At 40.8% G+C, this 16,592-nt stretch overlaps 1 protein-coding gene across 3 annotated transcripts in view; it reads left to right on the forward strand.

The window, feature by feature from the left end:
* The window catches only part of col14a1a (collagen, type XIV, alpha 1a), a 125,872-nt gene that overhangs the window by 66,852 nt on the left and 42,428 nt on the right, over positions 1 to 16,592 (forward strand). For all 3 annotated transcript variants that reach the window (XM_047599377.1, XM_047599378.1, XM_047599379.1), the window contains 8 exons: positions 1,675 to 1,814; positions 4,357 to 4,480; positions 10,894 to 11,037; positions 11,167 to 11,331; positions 11,460 to 11,498; positions 11,680 to 11,818; positions 14,155 to 14,297; positions 16,176 to 16,285. In XM_047599377.1, coding sequence (XP_047455333.1) covers positions 1,675 to 1,814; positions 4,357 to 4,480; positions 10,894 to 11,037; positions 11,167 to 11,331; positions 11,460 to 11,498; positions 11,680 to 11,818; positions 14,155 to 14,297; positions 16,176 to 16,285 — 1,004 coding nt within the window. The remainder of the gene's footprint in view (positions 1 to 1,674; positions 1,815 to 4,356; positions 4,481 to 10,893; positions 11,038 to 11,166; positions 11,332 to 11,459; positions 11,499 to 11,679; positions 11,819 to 14,154; positions 14,298 to 16,175; positions 16,286 to 16,592) is intronic.

The raw sequence follows: 16,592 nt of genomic DNA on the forward strand, positions 1-16,592 counted from the left end.
CCAATAGAGCAACTTTGCAATGTGGTGGAATGGGAGATTCACATCATAGATGTGCAGCCGACAAATCTGCAGCAAATGCGTGATGCTATCACGTCAATATGGTCCAAAATCTCTGAGGAATGTTTCCAACACCTTGTTGAAATTATGCCACGAAGAATTAAGGCAGTTCTGAAGGCAAAAGGGGTTCCAACCTTTTACCAGCACGGTGTATCTAATAAAGTGGCCAGTGAGTGTGTAGTTGCCTGCTGCTTTTTCTGGCACTAATGTAAACACAGACTTATTTCAGACTCGACAGAGCTAACCGATCGTTTATCTGCAGTTCAGTCTTTTTGTTTATTAAATCACAAATAAAAAACAGAGGAGACCCGAACTTCTACTGGAAGGATTTAACTGAGTACGGGGAAGAGTAGTTTTGAGGCAATAAGTTCTTTCTAACTCCCAACAGTAAAAAGCCCCTGAGAAAGGACGAGCAGAATATTTTCCAAATCACTTGACAAACCTTGAACGCTAAGGAGCAGCGAGTCTTAAGTTCACAGTCCGACCCTCCATCTCTTGCCCAGACAATCACCCCGTTCTGTTCCTGTCTGATGGGCTCAGGTAAAAGGTCGCCCTGCAGCATCAAGTCCACAGATGTGAACCGACACACCCGCTGAGCCCGTCTGTAGGAATCTCTGTCTAGGGTTCTGACCTTTGTCAGACCGAGGCCTCCATCTATGACAGGCAACCTTTACTCAGGTCGCAACAGCAAAGATAGAAGAAATAGAAATTAAGTTGTGTGTTTTTCTGTAAATAGGACAAAGTTAGACGGATCAAGCAACAAGAGGAAGGGAACAAAAGAAAGTCATAGCTGAAATAAGCAAATGGGCACGGATAGGACTGTGGACAGAGAGCTTAGCAGAAAGGAACACTAATGAGGAAAACTCAGTAGTAGTGACAAGTGAGGAAAAAGACCTGTGGCATAAAGACATGGAGCAAATTAGAGAAAGTGGTGATTGTTCGAGAAAGATGGAAGCATGAAAAAAAAAAGACTAATAATAACCCAGCAGCTGTTTCTTCCCCTCTCCTGTCGACTCCTCTCTATTTTCCTGTATTTTGTTACATTTAGAATTACAGCCTTTTATGGAAGTTGACATGGCCATAAACGTGATTCGAAATTTGGTCTAAGACTTGGAGCTCGAACACACGCGCTAAAAACCACAAAACAACTTTACAACAGGAATCACAAGGCTGCTGGGAGTCATCGAGAAACCCGAGGAGAATACAAGCCGGTAGAAAAAGTCACTGCAGGACTAGGAATATGAATGAGCAGCTTACAGAAGGAGAAAATATCCCTCTAACACACCGGATGGCGAGCGTTTGTGTGTTCAGAGAAGTTAGAAACTGTGTGACTTGTGCCTTTTATCTTATGAACTCCCCCCAAGTACAGATTGCTCTGAAGACCCAGTCTTTGCATATTTACCCTTTTCCAGCAGATGTATATTTGCTGTACTTCGTACTTTGCATATTTACTCAGTCTGAATATATTAGGCAGCCAGTTAACATTCAGCGCATGCTTTGTCCTCTGCTGACATTCATTCTGTGTGGAATTACTTTTTAAAATGCAGAGACAAAAAAAAAAAAAAAAAAAAAGAATAATGTGCTGACTAAATCTATAAATCTCCTCTGTCTGTACAGTATGTAAGGAGGCCAAGGCCGACCTGGTGTTCCTGGTGGACGGCTCCTGGTCCATCGGAGACGACAACTTCATGAAGATCACGCGTTTTCTCTACAGCACCATGGGGTCGCTGGATCTGATCGGACCAGATGGCACCCAGGTCAGTCATGTGACCACGCCGGTGTCGCTTTACCTCAGCGTGAGCCGACCCTCGAGCTGCCCTCGCTTCTTTGGGTCCTAATTCGTCATTAGAAAAGTTAACATTTCTAATTTAAAAGGTCACGCAGTGTGCACCACCTCACTCTGAATAATGTTACTGTGAGTCTCCCCGGAGTGCTGGTATGTACATTCACGACTGCTGGTGGTTCTAGTGTCTAGTCTAAGCGTCTGTATCTAGTGAAAATTACTGTTCATGCAGTACTATAATTTAACCAGCAGAAATACTGACGGGCCTAAGGCTTTTCATTTTTTGTTCCCTCCCTTTGGAATTTATTCTCTTTGTTTTAGCATTTTTTCTTTGAAAAAAGCACGTTCATGCGAGTTTTAATGTAAAACAGATGCTGGGTATCGAGCCAACATTAGCCTGAAAACCATAATAATAATGATGAAATAACAAAATTACAAATCTCAGTCTAATCTGTGGGTAAGGAGCTCAATCACAGAAGTGAGAATGTTGTGTGGGTGTGTGTGTGTGTGTGTGTGTGTGTGGGGTGGTAATCCTGACAAAAAGATGGATTACAAAGCCCTGCTGAATGTGCAAGTTCATGTCCGTCTCCCCTGTCAAGCTGTGGGAAACAGAGACTCAAATTCTCACATGTCCAACAAAACTGCTACCCCTCCATAACTAACCTCCAACTATCCCATGCTCCATGCCCATCATTTATGGGCTGCAACCAATTTAAAAATAATAACAATATTTTTCATTTCCTTTCTTTTCCTTTTAAATCTACTGAAAACAGACTTCCAGTCAGAGTGATGACAGAGACAGGACGACGAGGATCAAAGTATTGAGCGATTTAAGATCATATCAAGAGCTGCAGCTTGAGTAATTGGCCGAGTATAATTCAATTTAGATGATGAGTGTTAAATCCTTGTTGTTTTGATCTTAGTCTCAGAGTTTTTGTCTCATTGGAAGGTTTTCAGTCGTTCAGGTTGTGGTTAATCCAAAGAAAACAAGCTGAAACAAATTTCTTGAAGACATTTGGCCACTCATCTGAATAGTTTGTTCAGTTGCGACTGGTGGGGAGTTTGGGTTTAAATGAGAACATCTGTGTTCGGAGTGATCAGTGTTTCTCGTCAGAAACTCACATGACCGGCCAGATACCTACCTGCTGCTTGGACGATGTGGCCGAATGTCTTCAAGAAACTCAACAAGTCCTTGTTTTTTTTGGGTTAGGAGAAAGTGCTGAAGTTGCCATTAATTTATACGGGAAGGATTCTTTGGTGCAGAATTTCATCCAATTCTGTCCGGCCGTCCCCGGAGAAATCAGTGCAACCCCGGCTTTGTATCTATAGAAAAAGTTTAGCAAAGCGAGGAGCAACTTTTAAACCCCTAGTGAGTCAATCTTTACTTTCTGGCAGGACTTTTTGTGGCTGAGCAGCATTCGATTAACTCTGCTCATTTGCTGCCCCTGGGTTTTGTGCCAGACGACATTACTTTTCTGGCAGGAACGGCGGTTTAATAAGTTACGTCTAAATGCGTTAAAACCAGGGAATAAACATCAAGAGGTTCGAGCAGCGTCTACCACGAGTATCAACTTGATTCCACCATAAGCTGTACTTTGGATCACATTACCACAGTGAATATCACCACCTCCACAGCCTCCGTCCATCAATAGTAATGTCAGGCTCTAACTTGGGGCAGTCGCCCCCTATGTTGTCACTGCAAACTAATTTATTTGTGCTTCTATCCTGCATGACTCCCACTATGTCAGCAGACCTCCGCCGGTTCATTTGTCACACTGTGGAGGTGCTCGCTGAACCCTTTTGTCTCATTTGTGTACAGCTGCTGCTAAGCAGTTTGCTATCCTCCCTTTGCCCTGTAACCTCCTGGCAGTAAACTACCAGCAGCATAACACTGGATGTAATGTGAGAAAGTTGGCTGCACAGTAAAGAGAGAGCTGGCTGGGAAATGTAGGCCAACCTGAGCCAACATCAGCACCATTAGAGTGAAGCAATTAGATTGATTACGACCCTGATTCGGAACGTGTGTGTGTCTGTGTATGTATGTATATATATGTGTGTGTGTGTGTGTGTGTGTGTGTGTCTCCATCTGTCATGTGTTCACTTTGTGAGTCTGTTTAATCGCACCCAACTTGAATAATTACAGTATTTCCTTCGGTGAACAAATGTAACCTCTGTTTGTTGCTGCTGACTGAATGCAGAAATTCCAGGTGGTAATGAGCTGAGCAGAAGATTGTTAGATGCAGAGCACTTATTATTTGGTTCATGACTCGCATAACTTGTTTGGGGGTAAACTGGCTGGAGCAATCTGCACATACCAGCGGAGAAACCCTTTTCCTGTCGTATTGTGATTGATGTGGTTGCGAGCAGATGATGACAGGATTCGATTCTTTGTGCAGACCGTCCCTTTTAGCCGAGCTGGAAAAACCGGAATAGCTCAGAGAACCTGGAGTTTACCTTAATGTGATTTTATTTGACGTGTGCCTTGAACTTAGTTTGTTGCCTCGGTCTCTCTCCAGGTGGCCATTGCTCAATTCAGCGACGACGCTCGGACAGAATTCCAGCTGAGTTCCCATAGCAACAAGGAAGCGCTGCTGGAAGCTATTCAGAGGATCCGATACAAAGGAGGAAACACCAAGACAGGTTAGAACGGCGTCTTAGCGGGGTTAATGCAAAAATGATCAGAGGTAAATTCTTGTGACACGTGTCACAGCTCAGTCTCAGTGTGTCGACAAAACCAAGTAACTTTAGTATGTAGCTTTTCCACAGCTTTTTTCCTCTTTTGCCCGTTTGTCAAGGGGAAACTTTAGGTAAATCTACCACATTCAGCACTTAAAAGGCTGGTTAAGTTGTTTCCTGAAAAGCAAAATAATTTCACCACAAGGTCCATTAGCAGCTGAATTGTTGCTTTGAATGCAAAATGGGAACAGCTGTAACTCCATGACAACTGGGTAAACACCTTAAGTAAAACCACTTAAGGGAGATTGTGCGATACGCCAAAAAGTTAAATGGCTAGTAATGAACCTTGTGCTGTTGTGTGTTGCTGTGATATGAACATTTAACCTGGATCTACAAGAACTAAACTTGATGAGTAAACCTGAAAGAAGCATTGCATACACTGAAGAGGAAATGATTCAGTTCAGAGTGAAATGTCTTGGTGTACCTATCCCTTTACATTTACCATTGTGTCCTTCCAACCCACTACCTTCACTTTTGTGCTGTTTTCTTCTTCTTCTTTTCTAAATCTTACACTTTTTAAATTATTCAGCATTGCCTTTGTCTCCTATTTTTCGTCTTCCGTTTTCCTGAGTTTTCTCTCGCATCCTTCTTCCTAACCATTTTGCTCCGGCCCCTTTTAAACGTACACCTACTGTACTGTTTTCGAGGGTAACAGGTGGGAACAGGTGGTGTTTTAGCTGACAGGGCGACATGTTTTTATGTGTGCACGCGGTCTACGGCGGAGTGAAATAAATATCGTGAAATTTCCCCACACAAAGGGAGGTAGGAGGCAGCCAGCTCTCACAAGGTTAGGCTAATGCTCTCAGACTCGCACCATCTCCGTCTCCCCCCTCTCCACCTCACTTTGTCTCTCACCCACACAAACACACGCATGCATACACGGACGCACACTATCCCCAGCGCAGAATTAATCTTCTTCACCAGCGTAACCCCGGTGTCTATTCAAGCTGCTGTTATTTCCACCACAAAAACCCACGCAGCATATTTTGGGTTCAACTTTTAGTTTATATCTTATTTTTTACACTATCATTAAATAAAACAATAGCATATACAGTGATCAGCCACAACAATGAAACCACTGAGAGGATAGTGGTTAACACTGACCATCTTGTAACAATGCAGTGTTCTGCTGGGAAACATTTGGACCTGACCCATTGGACCTGAAGGTTGCTGAGTTTAAGACTGACTCCATGAGGCTGAGATCAGACCATCTGTACCGGTGTCGTAGTCATTCTGCATTATGCAGTAATCTCCCTGGTGGTATTGCGTGATGCATAAGAATTTAAACATATAAAGGGCCTAAAGTTTTAGCATTTTGCCCAAACTCCCCTACTGACATTTCCTGTCCATTGACAGATCAGCCAGTAGTTTCTTTGGCTTTCAAGACTGAGGTTTGCAAAATCTTTTTCGGTCTCCAAACCCAAACTATTCTCCTCTTCATTCTTAAAACCGCAAGTTCTACTCAGAGGCACCATCAGGGCCCCTGACTGAGTCTAAATCCGCAAAAGCCTTCTAATAAAAGACTGCAGCATTCTGCTTCTTAAACTTTTAGCCTCTGGCGCTTATATCTGTGGATACAACTGCAAGCCAACAAGAAACCCTGCCGCTTTCAAATCGCTTGTTTACATTTACTGTAAATTACCCTCTTTACTTTATATCTTCTGTGATATAACTCTTCATCATAATTTAAAAATACTCCTTTCTACTGTGTCTTTTCCAAAGAGGTATTTTTGGAGTGTAGATTCTATTTATTCATCTACTAATGATTCACAGATTCAGTTTAAACCCTCTTGATTTATCGAGGATCCGGCTTCACGTCACATCTGAGACCTTCCCACTAACCTCACAGTCTCATACAGGTGACTGCAGAGCTGTCACAACAACGGTTGAACCTTAAGAAGATGGTAAAATTCCTTCTTTGTCTTCTAAGCAAGCTTTTAGCTCTTTATCCGTTCCATGAACAACTTGTAAATGATGAGGTCTTCTTTAAGGCTGTACAGCTTGTGCTGTTCCACCATCATTACTGTCTGATACAAGTGTGAAGGAAGAGCACGTTGAGGATCCAGGGTGTTTAACTTGATATTGGGATTTTCCCTTTTACTATTCATTTATTCACTAAGGCATTAATGAACCCCCGACTTAGTGAATGATTGATTTAATGTAGACGCAGTGTTTAAACCTACACGGACTTCTCTATATGAGCGTGCTTTAAGACTTGAATTTCATTCTGTACATGAATAATTATGCTAATCATCAACACTGCTTGGCTGTACACGCTAAATAATTGTGTTTCACTATTCTCCTGTGAGCATATGTTAAAGTGCATTTGATTTCCATGTGTAAGCTTATGCGTGCGCATGTGTGTCGAGGCGACTCCCTGCATGTAAATCCTCGCTGCTGTTTATCAGTAGCTGTGGCTCAGTAATACATTCACCCATTAGATTGGTTAGGGTCTGCCTTGGCCTCTGTGATTTTACTTAAGCAGCAGCCCCCTTTTTCAGCGGCACTAATGCAGCTATGTGAAACCCTCACCCAATTTTCAAGGTTTATGAGTCTTTTATGAGTTCAGAAATGAACGTAGTGTATGAATGGCTCATGAATGAGTTTAACCGACTATAAAAGCCAATAAAACCGATTCAAATCCATTGTACATTTTCAATAATGCATTTGATGAGTCAGATGTCTTTTTTCGGTATCATTCTCGGGAACATACTGTAACTTTTTGGAGATTAGAGAATGTAATAGCTCTCTCTCAGAGGGAATATTAGAATCTCTGACTGCTCATACAGATATCTGTAGCCACAAGAGAAAACATTTCCTAATTAAATTCATTTGCGCTAAGCTTTTGGATTCTAAAACAAGAGATATCATTTCAGCTTCTCCTTTTCTCACATTGTCTCCATCTTTAGATGACAGTGGCAAAGTTGGAAAAATGCCAAACCCGGGAATTGACATCGACTACTTCACACGCACTCAAAGTGACGGGTCGCTGATTGATGATGGGCTTTTGAACCCACGACGCGCTGACATGTTTTCTTCCCTTGTCATTCTTCTCACCTTCTTTTCACAATTAGAGTCCTCCCGTCTTTCTCCATCACCTCTTCTCCACCGCTACCATCCACCGAGCCTCTTCCCATCTCCTTGCCCCTCTTTCCCCCGCTATGTCACTTCATGCCTGGCTGGCTGCTGTAATTCCAGTCTCGCCCATCGTGATCAGAGGACAGTGTAGAAACAGATGTAGCGCTGGCAGATATCTGACACCACAAAACTGTACAGGCCAAGCACTCTATCATTTGTCATAGCTGACAGCTCAGTTAAAAAAAAAAAAAAAAAAAAAAGAGGGGAAAAAAAGGATATAGTCATCAAGAGTTTCGGTTTGGTTTGAAACTAGAAGACTGGGAAACGATCCACATGTTGATCGATTTACACCACTCACTTTTCATGTGTGTATACCAAGTGGTCAGTCATTTTAGGGGCAGTGGGCTGCTTCATTTGGTGGTATTGTTATTAAAACAAAAATCCCTGCTTCTTAATATGCCAGGCACACACTTGAAATCACAAGAGGAGTGAGAAGAGAAAGTGTAAAAGGACTTGAGAGGATTAATGTAGCTCATTGTTCATTAATTATGAAAAGGTCAGGTGGAGATGAGCAGTTGAGCGATATGAACAATTAATGGAAATGATTGATAATGTGTGAATATTGGCATTAAACACAGATTATCTACGCGTGCTTGATGAACGGACAGATGTGTGTATCACTTTGCATCCACACAATGACAAAGCTATACAAATTTCAATAGGTGATTAATAATTAATGAAGTTAGCCTGGTTAACTCGGTACCTGTGCTGCAAAAGGCATAAATAAAAGGAAACACCACCAGTTTCAAATAAGTTCTATAAATGACATGTATTTAAACCACATTGTAATTCAACCAAAATAAAGATCAAATTAACATAGTGGTGTTGCGCCCCCTCCCTGATTTCTTATTTGCCACACAAATGTTGTAGATCATCAAACAAATTTAAATATAAGTCAAAGATAACACAACTTAACACAAAATGCTGTTTTTAAACTATTTTTTTCCATTATTAAGGAAAGACAAAATCCAAACTTGCATGGCCCTCTAGGTGTTTGCCCCCTAAACTAACTCAGTGCAACCAAGCGTTTGTGATAACTTGCAATTAGTCTTTTAAAGCACTGTTCATCTTTGCAGAACAGTTGTAATTCAGCCACATTAGAGGGTTTTCCAGCATGAACCATCTTTTTAAGTTCATGCCACAGCATCTCAGTAGCATTCAGTTCAGGACTTTGACTAGGCCACTACAAAGTCTTCATTCAGTTTTTCTTCATCCATTCAGAGGTGGTCTTGCTGGTGTGTTTTGGATCATTGTCCTGCTGCAGAACCCAAGTTCACTTCAGCTTGAGGTCACAGACAGATGGCCGGACATTCACCTTCAGGATTCTTTGGTAGACAACAGAATTCACGGTTCCATTTATCACAGCAAGTCTTCCAGGTCCTGAAGCAGCAAAACAGCCCCAGACCATTACATCACTACCACCCCCACTATTTTATTCTTGGTATAATGTTTTTTTTTTTTTTCTGAAATGTGGTGTTACTTTTACACCAGATGTAATTCCAAAAAGTTCAACTTTCGTCTTGTCAGTCCACTGTGTATTTTCCCAAAAGTCTTGGGGATCATCAAGATGTCTTGGTCTTTGAACTCATTTTTACTCAGTCTCTTTCTTATGGTAGAGTCAGGAACATTGACCTTAACTGAGGCAACTGAGGCCTGCAGTTATTTGGATGTTGTTTTGGGGACTTTTGTGACCTCTTGGGTGAGTTGTTGCTGTGCTCTTGGAGTAATTTTGGTCGGTCGGCTGCTCCTGGGAGGGTTCACCACTGTTCCATGTTTTCTCCATTTGTGGATAATGGCTCTCACTGTGGTTCACTGGAGCCCCGAAGCTTTAGAAATGACTTTATAACCTTTTACAGACTGATAGATCTCAGTGACTTTCTTTCTCATTTGTTCCTGAATTTCTTTGGATCTCGGCATGATGTCTAGCTTTTGAGGATCTCTTGGTCTACTTCACCTTGTCAGGCAGGTCTTATTGAAGTGATTCTTGACTGAGAACAGGTGTGGCAGTAATCAGTCCTGGGTGTGGCGAGAGAAATTGAACTCAGGTTTGATAAATCACAGTTTAAGTTCTGTTTTAACAGGACAGGCAAACATGCCAAAAAAAAGTAAGAAATCAGGAAGGGGGGCAACACTTTTTCACACCACTTTATATTATCATCATTAGATACAAACAAACATTTTCACCAAGACTAAAACCCAAAGGACATGAACTGACTTATGTGTTCTCAGTCATCCAGGTCATGGTAAGCCAAGAGGCGTTTATAAAAAAAACAAAACAAAAAGGCAACCGGACTTGTAGAGTTTCTTGAAGTTTGTTTCACCGCTCATCCAAGTAGCTTCTTCAGTTCCAAGAGACTGGTAACTCCCTTTCAGTTCTTTTCTTTTAAACGCCTTTTAGATAATGAACTGACGGTTTTGAAGCACAAGGATGCACATAAAGCATCATTAAACCTGCCTGGCTCCTCTGTTAGGGGTGGATCTTGAAACCTTTCAAAGCCGTCCAGACTCATTTTATTAATGGATTAACTCCATTAACAGGAGACCCAACTGCACTCTGTCAAACATTCACGTAACTTTAACTTTATGAGAAAGTGCTGCAGAGTGGACTGTGACATCTCCGTGTGTGTCTCATCTCTGAGTGTTGAGGCCTCATTAAAATACAGGGAACTTACATTCAGACATTCAACGTAAATCTGATTGCAGGAGGAGTTACGTCATTCACCGTCATGTAATAATTATTGTCTCAATTATATGTTTTATTAATGTCACTGAAAGAATACAAGTTTTTAATTAGCAAGAACATTAAATTTGTAGCACAGGTCACTAGTATTCACCTCCACAATACTGGCACAAGAGGATTTTGGATGAGTAAAGGCTGTTGGTGCTTCCAATAAGTTTGGTTTTTCCGAGGATTTGTTGACCTCCAGCCTCTCCTGGGAAATAACATTTTGCTTTAAAAATCCAAGAAGCAATAAGGATCCAGCTAAGAAAGCTAATTTTGTCTTAATAAACTTGCATGGACATTGAATCTCGAGTTAAGTCAACAACCATATTTGCAAATTTCCATGGACGTTATTTAAGTTTCTGTCAGTTATTTTTAGGATTTTATAGACATGACTGAAAACCAAAGACTCTAAATGTTTATTTATATGGTTTTGGTGTATATTTGTCTCCATTAGGTCGAGCCATCAAACATGTGAAGGAGTCGATCTTTACCCCAGAAGCTGGGGCCAGGAGAGGCGTTCCTAAAGTCCTGGTTGTTCTGACGGATGGACGTTCTCAAGATGATGTCAACAAAGTGTCCAAAGAGATGCAGATGGAGGGTAGGAATGTTCTTTACCAAACACAGAAATTAAATCAATGGCCATTTGTTGAAATACTGCAAACAAAGAAAAAATACAACTGAATCTATATTTAACCTCTGTTTATCGATTACCTTTCCTCTTCCTCAGGCTATATCATCTTTGCCATCGGATTTGCGGACGCAGACTATGGCGAGCTGGTGAATATTGCCAGCAAACCCAGCGACAGACATGTCTTTTTCGTTGATGATTTGGATGCTGTGAAGAAAATAGAAGAACAGCTCATTACCTTTGTCTGTGAGGCCGCCACTGCCAGTGAGTAACGGGACCTAATGTTTAAAACCGAGAGTAAAAAAAAGGACGATAAACAGGAAAGAAGATGTATTTTAAATGTGAATTTAAAATTTTAGGGATGATCTTACTGATTCCTTTTCATCTTTCAGCATGTCCGTCCGTTTTGATGAGTGGTAACACAATGGCAGGTAAGGCAGGGACAATATACAAGACCAGATTCTATTGTAAACCTTTGGATAAGAGCAAAATAACAATGATGGCATTAACATAATGATGGTCCAAATGGTGATCCAGCTGGTAATGATAATGACAGGGGTGATTACACGGGGAGGAATGCTTTTAACAGTGATGGTAATTATCTTGCTGCAGGTTTCCGTATGATGGAGAAGTTTGGCCTCGTTGAGAAGGAGTACAGCACCATACCTGGCGTGTCTCTGGAGCCTGGTTCGTTCAACAGCTTCCCGTGTTACAGGTTACACCGCGACGCCCTGGTGTCACAGCCCACCAAGTGAGTAACAACGCGTCTGGATTAATGCTTCTGTGTCTGATCTACGCAGAGCTTACATTCGCCCTAGCTTACTTCAATGGTTGTTTAATTATGAATCAAAAATACTTGAGGGCAGTGTATCTGTGCTGCTGTGTTGCTTTGTGTCCCTCAAACAATAGTGACAAATGCTAATCGGCTCATGCTGCTTTTACTGAAGTTGAGGCACGTAAGCTGCCAGTGTAAGTGCATCAGCAAAGTGTAGTTAGGTGCATGTTAAGCTGTAGATCCAACGCAGACGCACAAATCCATCCCAATAAGGAGAATTTTAAAAGGCAAAGATCAGTACATACAAACTTTCATTTACTATCTCAATTTCTTTAAATTCTTACAATATAATTGCGCATCCTGGCTTCACGCGGTGAAGAATTGGATTTCCACAGATTGCTGTGCTCGATTAAACCTCCCTTCTCTATGCTTCTAGTCTTCGTTGTGACTTACGGTTGTGACTCTTTGCCAGCTGAAAATCTAATTTAGCTGTTGTCATTTATCCATTTTTCTATGTCAAAATTTGTCAGACAGAATAAATGTAGATCAATTATCCGAGGAAGTTTTATTTCCCGGGTGTCACTGATATTTCATTTACAAGAGGCAGCTGAGAACAAATGAAAATTCAGATTCAGTCCCAAGAATCATCATGACGCACAGACGCATATTTAATATATGATAAATATAATCAAACATATCTGAGATGCACTAATTGTTCTTAAGAAATTAGTTTCTAGAGTAACTAGTAGTAACATGCATAGTACCAGTGACTATCAGTTGTCTCGTCTTCTACACATCATTTCGTCTTTTTTATTTTATTTTAATCTCCACATTCTTGCTTTTGTGTTTCAAGCAGTTATTTCTGTTTATCCATCTGTGTTTGTTTGCCAAGCGACTCTCCCTTCTTCTCCTGGACCTCAGGAGTGGTAATTGTTATTGGCCAGTGGGACACAAAGACGAGAGGACTTTGAATTATGAGCCAGCGGTACAAGCAGGTCCTTGAACTGTGCAGCAGTCGTGCCAATGAAAATGACTGGACTTTCCGGCTAATAGAAAACCACATGGGGACTAAAACTAGAGCTAACATGTTGATCTTTTCCTGTTACTCTCCCATGTTCATATGAGTTTATATGACATGCAGTTTATTTGGTTGAGTGGCTGTTATGTAAATATATAATGGTGCTCATTAAGGAAGTTTTACTTTCTCTCCTTTCAAAACAAAATGAAGTTTGGACATATCATGGTGTTTTTAAAAGAAAAAGAAATTCACTGAAAGCACTGAGCAGAAACAGATGTCTGCAGTAGTACATCTTTAATAATGGCATTATTATCACTCCAAATACGCTGCTAATCCCTGCAAGTCTTGCTTGATGCAAGAAACATTATCTGATTATTTTTAGCACCAAAAATCTGAATTATTTTTCTGTCATTACTAATAAATGTCTAGAAGTGGTAGATTTAAAAAGCAACAAACACACTGAAGCAGAAAAAGTAGTTAATGAAGGAACTCTGCAAGTTCATTCAAATATAATACATAATAATTCACAACAGTAATTCATCTTTTCTGAACAGAGCACAAAACTGACGCGTCACTGAAATCATCCAGACTGAAACGGATTCTGTTTTCCACTGTCGTTTAGTACGTCTCTTTATTAAAGTTAATTATATTTACTACTTAATACTCAAAGCTCACACTGAACTCTTAAATATGAACAATATCATTTGTTTTAATAAAAATATCAAGTTTTTATTAATCAGAGCTGGTAATTTACACAAAAAACTGACCTAGACGCGTTAAAGCTTATCTAACTCTATACTGCAGGAAAATGTTCAAATATAAAATCTGTGTTTAAAAAAAAAGGAACATGAGCACTCAGTTTTGTTCCTGTAATGCTTTTCTTTTTGTGAGGTTGTCATTTTAGGACCTTTTGTTGCCAGTTTATGCTGTCAGCCAGCTTAACTTTAGCTTTCCGTTTTGAGATTGTTCAGTGTGTAAAAAAAAAAAAAAAAAATGACATTGAGGAGCAGTGTGAAAAGTTGAAGCTGAAAAGATTTCAGGCTAAAGTGCTTGAAGGCATCTATACAAATAAAAAAAAAGAAGAAGAAGAAGAAGAAAAAAAGCCAGACTCTGTGATCAAAAAGTGGCTGGCACTCAAAGTCAGTCTGAGGCAGCTGAAAACACTGAAATCATTCAGCAGCAGCCGAAAAGAGACAATGACATTTTTAAATGGCACCTACTGGATGTGTGTCTTTGGGGCCCAGCTAAACCCGCTATCTGAGTGTGTCTGCCTTTTCTTTCATGTGTGTCCCAGGTACCTTCACCCTGAAGGTCTGCCCTCCGACTACACAATTTCTATGATGCTCCGCCTTCTTCCCGAGACCCCCCAGGAGCCCTTTGCATTGTGGGAAATCCTCGGCAAGGACAATGAGCCACTGGTGGGACTAATCCTCGACAGTGAGTTTTTTTTTTTTTTTTTTGTCATGTCTGCTTTACAACACAGGACAGTTGTTCAGATAAAGATAAATATACATGTAAAATAAAGATACATAATCATCTCAATGCTTGGACTGATAATAGTTAATAGTGTAAAGTCTGAACAGATGAGACGATGACTCAAGATTCACTGTGGTGCTGTGGCTGCAGTTTTTGGTTGAGTGTGTGTATCACGGGAGCACTGCTGACTAACACCTCTGCAGGGGTCAACCTTCAGAGGTGTAGTGAACATCAATGTCTTCAAGGAGACTCAGCGGAGACCCCTGACCTGCTGTGGAGATTGTATTAGCCTCTGGCCCTGATAATCTTAGCACATCTAAGAGTAGCTGGAGGATGTTAGAGAGAAAAATGGTCTGAACGTTTCTGTCACAACAGCTGGACAAAACTGGATTGAACTATTGAAAATGTATTTAGGTTATGAACAATATTTGGTTACTCCCACGACATGGCAGATATATACATATAGCACGTGCACTCACTGGCCACTTTATTAGGTACGCCTGTTCAATTGCTTGTTAACACAAATAGCTAATCAGCCAATCACATTGCTGCAATTCAATGCATTTATTCATGTAGAGGTGATCGAGACACTTGCTGAGTTTCAAACCGAGCATCAGAATGGGGAAGAAAGGGGATTTAAGTAACTTTGAACATGGTATGGTTGTTGGGGCCAAATGAGCTGGTCTGAGTATTTCAGAAACTTCTGATCTACTGGGATTTTCACACACAACCATCTCTAGGGTTTAGAGAGAATGGTCCGAAAAAGAGAAAATATCCAGTTGTGTGGACGAAAATACTTTGTTGATGTGAGGGGTCAGAGGAGAATGGACAGATTGGTTGGAGATGATAGAAAGGCAACAGGAACTCAAATAACCACTTATTACAACCAAGGAATGTAGAATAACATCTCTGAACACACAACACGTGAAACCTGGAAGAAGATGAGCTACAGCAGCAGAAGACCAGACCGGGGGCCACTCCTGTCAGCTAAGAACAGGAAACTGAGACTATAGTTCACACAAGCTCTCCAGAATTGGACAATAGAAGACTGGAAAAATATTGCCTGGTCTGATGAGTCTCAATTTCAGCTGTGACATTCAGATGTCAGGGTCAGAATTTGGAGTAAAAAACATGAAAGCAAGGATCCATCCTGCTTTGTATCAACGGTTCAGGCTGGTGGTGGTGGTGTCATGGTGTGGGGAATATTTTCTTGGCACACTTTGGGCCCCTTCTTGAACATGACAATGTTCTGTGCTCCAATGGCCTCACCTCACAGTCATCAGATCTCAATCCAATAGAGCAACTTTGGGATGTGGTGGAACGAGAGATTCACATCATAGATGTGCACCTGACAAATCTGCAGCAACTCTGTGATGCTGTCATGTCAATATGGACCAAAATCTCTGAGAAATGTTTCCAACACCTTGTTGAAAGTATGTCACGAAGAACTAAGGCAGTTCTGAAGGAAAAAGAGGGTCCAACCTAGCAAGGTGTACCTAATAAAGTGGCCAGTGAGCGTATGTTGCACAGCAACAAAGTAATCAACCAGGTTACGTGAATGTAAAATAAAATACAAATTACTGCTGAACAACAGGTTTTAAGAATCAGCAACAAAGACACAGGCAGGTTTGAGATTTCATCCATGTTTCCTGCTTCCCAGTAAAACGCACTTATCACATTTATGCGTCACAGTCTTGATTTTCGTCTGTAATTTTGCTCAAGTGTGTGTTTGAGTTTAACAGTAGGATATAGTACAGTTTTAGCTCAAGGTGAGTTTGTTCTTGTTGATGGAAACGACCTTTACTGCTCTTTGTCACCATCAACTCTGTCCCCTCACAGACTCTGGGAAAACTCTGACGTTCTTCAACTACGACTACAAAGGAGACTTCCAGACCGTTAACTTTGAAGGAGCAAAAATAAAGAAAATCTTCCATGGAAGCTTTCACAAGGTTAGTTTAAAAAAAAAAGTTTGTCGTTTGATTTTGAGCTAAAATAAAAGTGATAACCTGCTGAGGTTTATCAGATGTTATATTTATTTAATTTATTTATTAAACTATATTATATTAGTTTTGGTGTCATTACATTAACTGCAACATCATTTGCTAATTAGCGTACAACGATTCACTCAGTCAAGTCCACAGGGACGCACCAGCTTTTTGAGATTATGAAGAGAGAGCAGGAGGCTTGGTGATAAGTTGCTGCAAAATAGACAAAAGCTCAGGAAGATTAATCGTGTTTTTATGCTTTTGAAGTGGT

Source organism: Mugil cephalus, chromosome 11, assembly GCF_022458985.1.
Source record: "Mugil cephalus isolate CIBA_MC_2020 chromosome 11, CIBA_Mcephalus_1.1, whole genome shotgun sequence".
Taxonomy (NCBI): domain Eukaryota; kingdom Metazoa; phylum Chordata; class Actinopteri; order Mugiliformes; family Mugilidae; genus Mugil; species Mugil cephalus.